The 12,163-nt window shown below is 60.3% G+C and overlaps 5 protein-coding genes across 5 annotated transcripts; 3 read left to right on the top strand and 2 right to left on the bottom strand.

Annotated features, from left to right (window-relative positions):
* The first annotated feature begins 6 nt into the window (after window positions 1–6).
* SPRG_00293 (hypothetical protein) lies at window positions 7–1,082 on the top strand. The gene is made up of 4 exons (XM_012338395.1): window positions 7–275; window positions 325–561; window positions 605–786; window positions 835–1,082. The coding sequence occupies exons 1-4, from the start codon at window positions 44–46 to the stop codon at window positions 1,021–1,023; spliced, it is 840 nt and encodes a 279-aa protein (XP_012193785.1). The 5' UTR covers window positions 7–43; the 3' UTR covers window positions 1,024–1,082.
* Window positions 1,083–1,308: 226 nt separating this feature from the next.
* On the top strand, window positions 1,309–2,849 carry SPRG_00292 (hypothetical protein; the record flags this gene model as incomplete). The annotated part of the gene is made up of 9 exons (XM_012338394.1): window positions 1,309–1,468; window positions 1,513–1,593; window positions 1,646–1,707; window positions 1,751–1,961; window positions 2,012–2,086; window positions 2,129–2,250; window positions 2,302–2,499; window positions 2,560–2,624; window positions 2,672–2,849. 9 exons carry the CDS (start codon window positions 1,309–1,311, stop codon window positions 2,775–2,777), a joined length of 1,080 nt encoding a protein of 359 aa, XP_012193784.1. The 3' UTR covers window positions 2,778–2,849.
* A 248-nt stretch (window positions 2,850–3,097) lies between these two features.
* On the bottom strand, window positions 3,098–5,060 carry SPRG_00291 (hypothetical protein). Its single transcript, XM_012338393.1, has 6 exons — window positions 4,883–5,060; window positions 4,480–4,836; window positions 4,043–4,436; window positions 3,796–3,990; window positions 3,640–3,744; window positions 3,098–3,596 (listed from the first exon to the last, which is right to left on the bottom strand). The coding sequence occupies exons 1-6, from the start codon at window positions 4,970–4,972 to the stop codon at window positions 3,190–3,192; spliced, it is 1,548 nt and encodes a 515-aa protein (XP_012193783.1). The 5' UTR covers window positions 4,973–5,060; the 3' UTR covers window positions 3,098–3,189.
* An 871-nt stretch (window positions 5,061–5,931) lies between these two features.
* Window positions 5,932–7,454, top strand: SPRG_00290 (hypothetical protein). The gene is made up of 4 exons (XM_012338392.1): window positions 5,932–6,853; window positions 6,899–6,988; window positions 7,034–7,207; window positions 7,250–7,454. The coding sequence occupies exons 1-4, from the start codon at window positions 5,956–5,958 to the stop codon at window positions 7,411–7,413; spliced, it is 1,326 nt and encodes a 441-aa protein (XP_012193782.1). The 5' UTR covers window positions 5,932–5,955; the 3' UTR covers window positions 7,414–7,454.
* Window positions 7,455–8,387: 933 nt separating this feature from the next.
* SPRG_00289 (hypothetical protein) lies at window positions 8,388–11,871 on the bottom strand. Its single transcript, XM_012338391.1, has 9 exons — window positions 11,452–11,871; window positions 10,755–11,398; window positions 10,355–10,698; window positions 10,085–10,291; window positions 9,706–10,032; window positions 9,488–9,640; window positions 9,232–9,440; window positions 8,616–9,174; window positions 8,388–8,570 (listed from the first exon to the last, which is right to left on the bottom strand). The coding sequence occupies exons 1-9, from the start codon at window positions 11,862–11,864 to the stop codon at window positions 8,475–8,477; spliced, it is 2,952 nt and encodes a 983-aa protein (XP_012193781.1). The 5' UTR covers window positions 11,865–11,871; the 3' UTR covers window positions 8,388–8,474.
* Window positions 11,872–12,163: the final 292 nt, after the last annotated feature.

Genomic DNA, 12,163 nt, shown 5'->3' with positions numbered 1-12,163 from the left:
TGAACCAGTGGCCCGATTTATTGCACGTAACCGATCCAGGATCATGGTGGCGCCAAAAGAACCAGCGGGGGCCATGGCGTCGCTGCAGGCGCAGGTGAGCTCGACGCGCGTCGGCCTTGGGAAGCTCGCGAGCCTCCTCTCGGACGACGTTGGGCAGCTCCACAACGAGGTCCAGAAAAAGCTGCACATGGTCCACGAGAGCTGCATCGACGGTCGCACCGAGCTCTGCAACGCACTCGACCGGCTCGAGTTTCGATTCCAGCACTTTGTGCGCGGTATGACGGTATATATCCCGGCAGTTGCCCATTGGCAAGGCGATTGTAGACTGCCACGTACTCGCCGAAACAGTTGACGGCCTCCGAGATACATTCGAGCACCTCCAGCGCCGCCTGCGACGCACGGACGCCGACGTTGCGCAGCAGCAAGAGACGATCTTGCGCCAAGCGAACGCGCTCCTGAGCGCCAAGTTTGATGCGCTCGTGGTCGACCACGAACGCCAGCTTCGCGAGCTCGAGCGAGAGGTGCGCGGCCGCTTGCAACGCACCGACGACCAGCTTCGAGGTGCGATTTCCTGGTTCATATTTAGTACAGAGACGCTTGGTAGAGACGGCGGCCGGCGCGGCCGCGCGCTGGGCAGATATGGACGCTGTGCGCACACGGCACGACCACGTGCTGCGCTCGGTCTTTGACCAGCTCCGGGAACTGCGCCACGACGTGGGCGATGCGACGGCCGCGCGACAAACTGGCGCGCAAGACGTGGACGCGTCTTTGTATGATATGGAAGAGGTAGCTCCGGCGTCGCATCAGGAACGCGTCGCTTACATGAGCGTGTAGCGCATGCGGCTGGACTCGGCGCGTCTCAACGATCGGATGAGTGCACTCGAGGCGTCGTTGGCTGCGCGGCGGCCGAGCGAGCTTCTGACGCTAGAGACAGCGACAAAGGCCCGCCTGGATGGCCTGGCCGAGACGCTCACGGCTCTTCTGCGGCTCGTCGAGTGCCACGTGGGGCATCGCGCGCCGTAGCATTTTGACCACTGATATGATGCATCGTCCAGTTGTGTTTCACCGACGCTACAATGGACGTTTTGTAGCGTGCTGGCTACGTCTGGATGACACATTGCATGGCATTCTTGGTCGTTGCTGCTTGCTCTCGCTGCCCGACGAGGCTCTCGTGCGGTTGACACGCATAAAACCTCTGATTTCGTATGGTATATAGGTTTACAGAGGAAGCCAATGACCGCGTCGATAAATGTTGGTTCACACACACTGAGAATGCTCGCGTCGACGTTGGGCCGCGGGCCTCTGCGCATGGGCAGCCGCGCGCTGCGCCGCCTGGCGCCGGCCATGGCCTCGCGGACACTGTCTTCTACGACGCTCGAAGCCGCCCCCGCAGCGGCGCCCGTCGAGACGCCGGCCAAGTTCATCAAGGAGATGACGCCGTGGGAAAAGTTCACGACGACGATCATTGGTACCACCGCTGCGCACTGTCTTTGGCTCATGGCCTCGGCGTAGACGACCAGATGGACATCAAGGCGATTCAGAACGCCCAGCGGGCCGTCGAGACGCTCGAAGCCGCATGCCCGATTGACCAAGGTACCCAACTGCGCGGTCTGGAACTCGCGTGCAATCCGTTGCACGAGTATAGACGACGCCTTCATGACCTGGCTCCGGGATACGTTTGCTGACAAGGATGCGACGCTCGACAAGGTGCATGGCCGCCGCGCACTCTGGCGCTAACGCAGCAGCACAGGTCGCGTTCGAAGCCCGCATTGACGCCGTCATTGCAAAGTTGCAGTCGCTCCAAGACGACGCCTGCGCCGGCGAGCCCACGCTCTTTGACCACAACCGGCCGTCGGACGAAAAGCTGGCGTCGTCCGTGCGTAGTATGCACTACCTGTACGCCAAGGTCAAGTGCCAGGACATCAAGCGGTACTTTGCGCAGCTCGACAAGGACAACGACGGTACTTGCACCTCTGCAAGAAAGACGATCGGTTGTCATACCACCGCACAGGCGTTGTTGCGAGTGCGGACGTGCATACGCTTCTCGAACTCTACGCGCTTGGCTCGCCGGCGCAGTGGCTCGAACGTACGACGAAACCAATTACGCATGTCTCATAGTTTGGCGCAGGTCATTTTGCGGTCCTCGACAGCAACCGCGATGGCGCTCTCTCGGAGGCCGAGATGCAGCAGTTGTACCTCAACATCTGCGGCGTCCACAAGAGCTTCCTCAACGACCTCTTTGAACACCACGTACGCACGAGCCTCCGGTTGCCGCGCGCATTATTTCTCGACGCGGCGTAGACGATGCACATGACCAAGGCGCACACCAAGCAGCGTCAGAAGGCGCTCTCGGAATTCGAGTGGACGTTCAAGCTTACGGAGAAGCTCCGGTGCATGTACCACTTTGCCGGAATCCCCAAGGAGGTCCAGATCGCGCAGCCGCCGCCCGTGATTCCGCCGCGCGAGTCCATCGACTGGGCGCTTCTCCAAGAGTCCCAGGTGCGCTCTCCACACTGCACTCCACTCTCTCCCCACTCTCCTCTCATCATGGCATCCTAGGCGGCCGAGCTCCCCGAGTTTGACCGCATGCTCTCGCACTACATGGCGGCCATCCACGACGCTCGGTAAACTTTTTTTTGAAAGAATCCGCTTGGTATTCATCCAACGACAGGCGCGAATTTTACGTGCAGAAGGACGCGACGCGCGTCACGCGGATCCAAAGCGGCGCCTTCCTCGTCTTTGTCACGGTCACCGACGTCCTCATCTCGCTCATGTAAGACGAGAAGAAATGGAGAATAATAGACGACGACACTATTGTGCACATCTTTAAAAAAGACAACTTGTCCGACACGTCGCATCGCCACGGGTCACTTAACCTTGGCATCACACGGTCACTTGACCCTTGGCATCACCAACGTTGGCCCAAAGTGCCTCTATGAACGATTTGCGCGTTTGAGAGATTTCTAAACGTAGAGGTTAGCAATCATCTTCTTCTGCAGTCGCTCGCTGGGCCGTGGCCGCGCGGTTCGACTCATTGCTCTGTTGTCGCCCAGGGTCCAGAATGCATTCCAGTACCGGTACAAGAACAGAAGTATTTGGAATGAACTCAAGTCGATAGATTGATACTCAACTGCATGATTCAAGTGGTGGTTCCGGAAGCAACACACGTGCCTGTCGACGTATAGGAGTCTAGCTGCACGGACGCCATTGCAATTCCTCGGACGCACTGCCCCAAAACGCCAGCGTCGCATCGAGCGATTCGCGCGCCTTGACAATTGCCACGGACGTTGGCGTGTACGCCAGCGTCGCCGGCGCGGGAATGCTGTTGAACTTCGAGTACATGGCCATCGTGTAGGCGCCAGTGTCGTGGAGGACGACATAGTCGCCGGCTGCGACTTGCGGCAAGCGCACTTGGCGCGCGACCACGTCGCCCGAGAAGCAGAGCGGTCCCGCGAGGTCCTGCGCCACGAACGGCACGTTGTGCTTGATGCTGCCGTCGCCAGCAAAGACCGAGTAGACCATCGGCCACGTTGTCGGGAGGTACACGGAGCGCAGAAACTGGTTGGCGCCGCAGTGCAGAATCGCAACCTTGTGGCCTAGAGGGGCGTAGTTGCAACCGCGCGTTCAAGAAGCGCGCACCTTGCCAGTCTTTGACGGCTTCGACGCGGCTCAGCGTCACGCCGGGCTTGGCAAAGACACTTCGACCAAACTCCGAGATGACACGGTACTCGCCCGAGAAAAGCTCTATCAGATCGTAGACTTGAGAGGTGTCGTCGTATCAATGGATCAAGTCACCGGGTACGTCAGCGCGCAATAGGGACGCGTACGTAGCGTACGCGACAGGCTCGGCCTTGAGCCCGTCGTAGCTCGTGGGCACACCGCCACCAATGTCGATCACGTCGATTTGGCGTCGACCGAGCGCATCGTTGATGAACGAAGCGAACGCCACCGCGCGCTTGGCGCCGGCCACGAGCAGCGCGAGTGCGCAGCCTCGTAGTACGTTGTAAGGTACTTTGTCGCCGTACTAGTACTATACTACTACCTTGGGAGCCGACGTGGACGTGGACGCCTTGAAGCCAATGGTGCGCTTTGTACAGCGACAAAAGGCGGTCGCTGGTCTCGGGCGTCCAGATCAAACCGAATTTGCTCGTCGCGGTCGCCGTGCTTGACGCTGCAATCGTGCCACCGCCGACAACGGGGTTGATGCGCAGCCCGATCTTGGGTGCTGCCGTTGTTGTTGTTTTCTCGCGCAAGAGACGATCGACGTGTTCGATTTCAGCAACGTTGTCGAGGTTGACGTAGCAGCCGAGCGAGAGGACAGCGTCGAGCTCGGATGCCGTCTTGCACGGCGAGTCGATGATGATCTTGTCGGGCGAGAAGCCCAAGCGCAGCGCGTGCATTGCTTCTGCATACGACGCAGTCTCCAAGCCAAAGCCCTAGACAAGAGTCAAGGGACACACGGGGCAGTCGACCGCGTACGAGTGGCTGGGCGTGACGCAAGATGCCGGCGAGTGGGTTGGCCTTGATCGCCAGCGCGTGTGTCCAGAACGGCGGGAATGCGTCGCGTAGTTCGTGCAAGCGGCCAAGAAACATTTCCATGTCGAACAAATCGACAACGGGGTTGGTCGCATCGACGTAGCCGTGCTGCACGACGCGCTGCACGATGGACGCCACGCCCGCCGCACGGGCTTCGTGGCGCGCGACCTCGTCTTGGTGCACATCGTCGGCCTCGATCGGCGTCGCCACTGCACTGGCTTTGGGCGGTTCGTGCTCCAAGTACTCGACTAGCAGATCGTGAAGCGTCCGCGTCGGGTCCAGGCCGAGCCGCTGGCACACCTACAGCATCGAGTGTTGGCCATCCTAGTGTTGCTTCTGCACAGACCTCGCGGGCGACCGCAGCCGGCGCTCTCGCCTCGGGGCCACGCACGGATTTGCGCATACCCGCGAGGTCAATGGTCCGAAGCGCGTCCATGATGTGTTATGGCTGCGTGGCTCCGCCGCAAGATCGCGCACTTGAAGCGCGCGAACGAATCCGCGTTCTTATCCGGATCTCCGGATATTTGCTAGCCGTGCCACCCCGTGCCACGTCAGAGGATGCGGATGTGGACGATGTGGAAGCTTCGCGAGGAACACAGTCCGGCGGATACATGCATGTACCCGCAGTCGAGGCGCGTCCCTGGCACCAAGCCGCTCTTCTTTGAAATGCTGTAGCGAGCCCGGAGATACGTACGACCTTCAACGGTTGTGCGCAAAGATACTGCAGTCGCCAACCTCAAGCTGATCCGCAGAGTCATTACGAGCGGGTTGCGTGGCGTGCAGGCGGCCGCAAAGACGCCAGCATTCGCGCCATTCTCGCCGGTAGCTTGGCACCCAGACCAAGCTCCTCACGCCTCGGCTCTTGGCTGCCCGTAAGACCACGCCTATACGCCCGCCGTCCCGTGCAAACTCGTGACAATAGTGACCACGCAATGTACCTGGTACTGCAACGCCATGGCGTTTACTCGCCATCGGCAAATAAAGATGCCAACGACACTGGTTGGCGTCCGAGCCGTCGCCCGTTGCGACGCGGAATCGGCGGCGTGCCGTTAAGAGCCTTTTTGTTGTGCCACGCGTCGCGGGGCGCTTTCGAGAAGTTTCTCTTGCACCGGGTGCATCGGCGCCGTACATTCGGTCGTACGTTCGTACTACTTGTTTTTTGTATCAAAGCGCCGTCCAGGACCGTCGGTACCCTCGTACATTGAGTCACTTTAAAAAATAGTGGCCAATGCCTTGCGTTTGTATGCAGACCGGAGCGATTTTTATCAAGTATCCAGCGTGCGCTCGAAGTGGTGGAAATAAGAAACTTATTTGGCCAATCACAAGCAGCGCTTTTAAGGCCGCCGCACATGTCGCAGCGTTGCATGTTCCAGCGCCCAAGGGATCATTCGTAAGCTTGCCTCCTCCTTCCTCCGCAGCATGCCCACGTGCTACTTTTGCCAAGCGCCGTTCGCAAGGTGTAGATGCGGTCAATGCCGTCAAGTCTACTTCTGCAACCGAGAATGCCAGATCGGCGCATGGCCGAGCCACCGCCCCGAGTGCCACCCGGCGCCGGCGCCCAGCCAGGCGCCCGACAGGATAACAACGCCGGAGCCGACGGCGTCGCCGGCGATGGTGCCTGTGACGCCGACGCCTGGTATAAACAACCAAGCTGACGAGACCGCACTGATAGCGCAGTCGGGCCCGGCGACGCCAGAGACGCCGAAAAAGAAGAAAAAGAAGGCCAAGAAGGCCAAGAAGCACGCGCCGGGCGAGACGCCGCCCGCGACGCCGCAGGCCGCGCCGATGGCGACGCCAATGACACCGCCGCTCCATTCACTCTCGGCGCCGATGACGCCGCCACGCCTCCCGACGAACGCGCCGGCGTCGCCGCCCCACAAGCCGACGCCGCCCAAGGCCAAGGCCAAGAAGAACAAAAAGAAGAGCCGCAGCCACAGCTGGAGCGACGATGCGTTTCCATCGCCGCCCAAGACGAAGCTCAAGTCGCAGTCGATGGGCGGCAAGATGGTGACGTGGGGCTACGTCCAAGCGCGCGAGTTCCTCCGCTGCCCGGGTGGCGGAAGTGCCGTCCCCAGCGAAGGGGCGTGGGCGCTCGGTCTCGGCAAGCACGTCGGCGACATCTCGCTCGGATCCGTCGACACGGTCGCGTCGGCGACGGAGAAGGCCAAGTCCAACTTTGAGCGCGTCGCCCGCCTCACGGAACGCGAGCGGAAGAAGGTGCTCATGACCGCCGAGGACGAGTGGCAGGCGGCGAACACCCCGCACGACACTGCGCCCGCCAAGTCGACGACCAACGCGCGCCAGCGCCGGCTCTCGAGTGCGCTGCCTCCTTCCCTTCGTCCTTGAACTCACTTGCATGTAGTCTCGAACGACGACTGCGATGCGCACGTCTTTGCCACCTTGTCCCACGAGCAAGCGACCGAGTTTGCGCTCATTCGCACGTCGCGCGAAGGTAGAAAGCGTAGCTGGGTAGCGAGGCTGACGGCGACTGCGATAGAGCACTGCGGGTGCTCGTGCGGCGACCTCGTCAAGAAGGTCTCCAAGATGCACATCAAGAAGCTCGTCGCGTGGCTGCACGAGCGGGACGTGGACACGGCGCACATGAGCAAGCCGGAGCTCATGATGCGGGCCAAGACGCTGGCCGCCGAAGAAAAGAACTGCACGACCGAAGGTGCGACGAGATCTAAGTGCAAGGACTGATGGAAGAGCGTAGATTGCGAGTGCGCTCGGAACGGTGTGCCGTGCCACCAAGACACGTGCTCGGGCTGCCGCGGCAACTGCGACAACCATCGCTACACGTACAATAAGGACCACGTCCACGCCTACCGCCAAGAGCTCATTGCCCAGTGGACGTCCTCGAACCAGCTCGATGTCTAAGCCAACTCATTTAACCCAATACACCTTGCTTGTATTCCGAATCTCAACCTCAACCTGCCTTGCACGCAGCAACTCTCTGTGCGATGTCTCTTGTCTACCCGCGCCTCAGTCCAGTACTTGGTGGTGCAGGTCGTTGTCGATGCGGATAGAGGTCGCATCGTCGTCGTTTGGATCGGCGTCGCACCTTGCCGCAGCGCTTCTGGATTGGCTCGTGGGCCAGACCATCGACGCGTGGATTCAACCCGAACGCGTTCCAAGCCACGCGCAGCATCGTATCAACAACTACGTTCCTAGACCAACGCGAGACAAGCGACAGCCACCCGGTACGGATGGCAGAGCCCGTGGATCGAATGCTGCGGTCCCCCAACGCTGGCCAAGGCGACTCCGACCCGGCCGCGGTGCGGACCCCTGCAAAATGAGAGCTGGCACCTCGCCTCGAGGGCGCCTTACCCGCAGTTCCGAGCGTAGGTCGATTGCCGCCTAGGCGCTCTGGCGGGTAGCATCGGAGCTATCGGGCGAGATCGATGACGGCGCTGCAGCAAGCCAAACGCGCACCGTCATCGCAACCACCGGTGCACGGGGCTGCCGTGGCCTTTCATGTTTAGGAGCGGCGCGGGGCGTGATCTCGATGTGGTCATGCGCTCCGACGATGCACCACACATCTCTCCTGGTGTGCCAGGACGAGGTGCTTGTTGGTGGTGATCGGCTGATTCTTGGCAATGCTTGGTTATAAAGGTATCGTCTCCCAGGGACACCCTTGTCCCGCTGCCGCCACGCCACCGGTGTCTCCACGTGTCACAATCGACCTCGGCGCGTACATATTGCAAGCCCGCCAAAGGACAAATGCCACTCCACGCTCGCACACCTCGTCTCGCTCGGTGCGGTCCAATCTGTCCTCGGCTGCTGCTAGCACCCACCAGGATACATCCCATCAGTGCTCTTCCAACGCTCCCGACGATCGCACGCCGACGAGCTCCGTTGCAACTTTGGCAACCACCCAGATACAGGATGCAATTCATTCATTATGCCGTATACATGGATGGTTCTCCTCCACGGCGCCACTACAAGACGATGTAGTTGTCGGCTTCGCCCGTCATCTTGCGGTTCAACGCCGCGCCCGACTCCTTTCGGCGCCACCCGCCCGAGTTGGCGCTGTCCTACATAATGCATTTCAGACACTTTTGATCAGAGAGAGGACGTACGACGCGCGGGCGCAACTGCTGCGTAAATTCTTGCAGCGCGCGATGCGTGTCGAGCACGTTCGAGAGGTCCTCGACGTACTCGTTGCCGTAGCTCAGCGACTGGCGCGTCGACGGCGTCGTCTCCTTGGTCGTCTGCACGAGCTCGGCAAAGAGGCCCATCGGGCGGTCCAGCAGCTCGTTGTACGTGCCTTGGTCCACGAGCCGACCGGCGTCCATGACGAGGATCGCATCCGCATTGCGCGTCGTCGACAGACGGTGCGTCACCGAGACGACCGTCATGTGCGTCGTCTTGGCGAGCTTGCGCAGCGTATCAATGATCGACGCCTCCGTCTCCGTGTCGAGCGCCGACGTCGCTTCGTCTAAAAGGAGCACGCTCGGCTTGCGCACGAGCGCGCGCGCGAGGCAAATGCGCTGCGCTTGGCCGCCGCTGAGGTTGCACGTCGCATGCTGGCCGACCACCGTCTCGTAGCCGTCCTTGAGGTTCTTGATGAACGCACTGCACTCGGCGAGCTCGGCCGCCTTCATGCACTCCTCCTTGGTCGCGCCAATGTTGCCAAACCTACCATCCATCATACTACCATGAGACAAAGATGACCATCATGTCGAAAGTAGCAACTCGATGTTTTCGAGAATCGTGCCGTTGAGGATGCCGCCGTCTTGAAAGACCACCGCCACCTGCGCCATGTAGCTCTTCTTCGAGTGCGCGGCCACGTCCGCGTCGTCCATCGTGATCGCGCCGTCGCTCGGCGCGTAAAACTGCATGAGGCAGCCGAGAAGCGTACTCTTGCCGCAGCCACTGGGCCCCACAATGCACACATAGTGGCCCTGCGTAGCACCATCGTCGTATCAATCTATCAAGTGGTGGCTTTTACCAGCGGGAACGACGCGTGCACGTCCGATAGGTCCCAGTGGTCCGACGTCTCGTCGTACTGGAAGCTCAGCGCGCGCGTCGCAAGGCCGTGCTGCATGCGCTTCAGCGACGGCTTGGCGTCGTCTTCCTTGTCGTGCGTCTGGTCGGCCAGCTCCTACCCATCGGTCTCAATACGGATTGCAATATTGGACAGAGTTGGTCCAATATACAACAACGTACGCTGTAGACAATCTCGTCGAGGCGCTGGAGACTCGACGCATTGCCGATCGCGACGCGCATAAAGCCGCCGAGCACCGTCACCGGCGTCGAGATGCGCGCGAGGAGCGTGACCGCCGAGAAAAAGTCGCCGACCGTAATGTCGCCGTTAAAGACTTTGATCGCGAGGCACGACGTGATGATCGAGACAAAGATGTACATGGCCGACTCGACGTAGATCTGGACGACGCCGGCCCAAAAGTCCTTGAGAAACTGCGCCGTGTGCAGCGCCAGCGTGCTCGCGGCAAACTTTTGCGCCAACGGCGCTTGGATCCGGTACGCCCGCACGACCTACGCCATGTATCAATTTATCATTCGATCCATCGATCCATCGAGAGCCTACCTTTTGGCACGCAATGGCATTTTGAAACTCGGCCGCCACGTACGCGTTCTTGGAGCCAAAGTCTTTCGAGCGCTTCGACGCGCGGCCTTGCGGCCCCGACGTGACGATGATGGCCGAGAACGCAAACGAGAGAATGCCCGCCGTCGGTTCAAAGTAGCAGAGGAACGCAAAGCCGACGACGACCGACACGATCGGGTGCATGAGGTTCTATCCACCACCATCAGGATTGATACCTCGATACAATCCTGAAAAAATGAAAATGAAAAATACCCAGAAAATGGCCTGCCACAACGCGTTGACGCGCGCAATGTCCGACTGAAAGAGGTTGTTCAAGTCGCCTTCACTGCGCTTCGCAAAGAAGAGCGTCGGCTGCGCGAGGATCGTGCGCAGTAGCTTGTCCTGGAGGCGCTCGGTGGCCTTGGAGATCATGAGCGCTTGAAAGTACCCCATCGAGTAGTCGACGATCGCAAACGGCACGCAAATGACGAGGATGCCAATGACACCAATCGCAAGCGTCTCTTCGGGCTTGATGTACGAGAGCGTAATGTCGTTGCCTTGCTGATCCGTCGTCACGTTCTGGTACGTGACCGCGCGCTCAATGCGATAGTTGGTCGCTACACAGGACATGCGACATGAGTCGGCTGGATACAAACTTGAGACGACGACGGACTCGCATTGTAGATGGCCGTGTCAATGACCGACTTGGGAAATGCGTAGTCGCCGAGAATCTGCATGAGGTACGCAAGGCCCGGCACGATGGCCGCGTGCACAAAGACCACCACGATCGTGCAGAAGAGCGCGCCCTTTTGGTTGGACCAGTGACGCAGCGTCGACTTGATCACGTCCAGCGCGCCGTACACAAACTGCGACGACTGCGCGTCAATGTCGCGGAGGTACGAGAGGAACGTGTTGGCGGAAATTTCCTTGGGTCGGTAGTACAGAGCGCGTTCGAGGAACTGCATAAGCTCGGCGCGACTCATGTCGCCGTCCGTGCGCCCGCAAATGATCGTCAGGTCCGTCTCCATCATCTCGATGGCCGCCTCCGTGATGTTGGGAATGCGACGCAGCGACGACCGGAGCGACGCCATCGAGATGAGCAAGTGGTCCGAGTCGGCGTACCGGTGCAGCTTCTTGGAGAAGATGCGCGCACGCGGCTTGAAGATGATGCGCGCGGACGCGACAAGGCAGTAGAGCGCGGTCCAGTACTGCTCGTACTGGTTCGTCTTGTACTTGGGGTACAGCTCCGACTGCGGCGCGTCAAAGTACCCGTCCTGCGAGATGATGACCTTGGAGAGCGCATCGGAAAAGACAAATCTACGTCACGCAGGCTATACACCATTCTATAAGGAGGAGTGAAAAGCTCCTACCGCGCGGCCAAGCTGCCCGCCAGAAGCAGCAGCGCGAGCAGGTCGAACATGGACGACGGCGACCGGAAGAGCGCGCCGCGAAGCGACACGACGCGACAGAGCATTTCGAGGAGGTAGAGCACCATGAAGCCGCACGAGTAGAGCCGCGTCTTGAGGCCCCACTTGTAGAACGTCTGCTGCGACGTAAAGGCCACCGCGACGCAGTTGCCGAAAAAGTCGCAAAAGAGCAAGAGCATGTAGACGTAGTGGAACTGGCGGTTGTCGATCATGCGCAAGCAGCCGACGCGACCGCTCTGGCCGGCGCCCGCAGGCGTCGCCGCGCCAGTCGGGCGAGGCCCTTGCGGCTTGGGCTTGTTGTCCATGGGCGCACCAGTGTTGGACTGCTTGTGCGTCGCCGGCTCCTTCTGCCTCATCGCGAGTAGAGAATAGCCAAAGGGCCAGCTACTGTTGCGCAGTCTGTTTCCGTCGAACACCCGGAGGATGTACTGTACGTACACTCTATCTTTGTTTCAGTATGGTTGTACTGGTCGTACATTGAGTGTACGAGCCGGCACGTCGGGTCCACCGTATCCGGATGCTGTCGCACAGGATCGGGATGGCGACTGGTATTAGCACGCCAATACTTGCGCGGCCAAGCCATACTAGTAGATAAGTACAGCAGTGGCCCCACGGCCGTGACGTCCTCGACACACAGCAGCGAAGCCCTCCTCGC

Source organism: Saprolegnia parasitica, assembly GCF_000151545.1.
Source record: "Saprolegnia parasitica CBS 223.65 unplaced genomic scaffold supercont2.1, whole genome shotgun sequence".
Lineage (NCBI taxonomy): Eukaryota > Oomycota > Saprolegniomycetes > Saprolegniales > Saprolegniaceae > Saprolegnia > Saprolegnia parasitica.
Note: the sequence above shows the minus strand (reverse complement) of the source record. Positions and strands in the feature narration are given on the sequence as shown.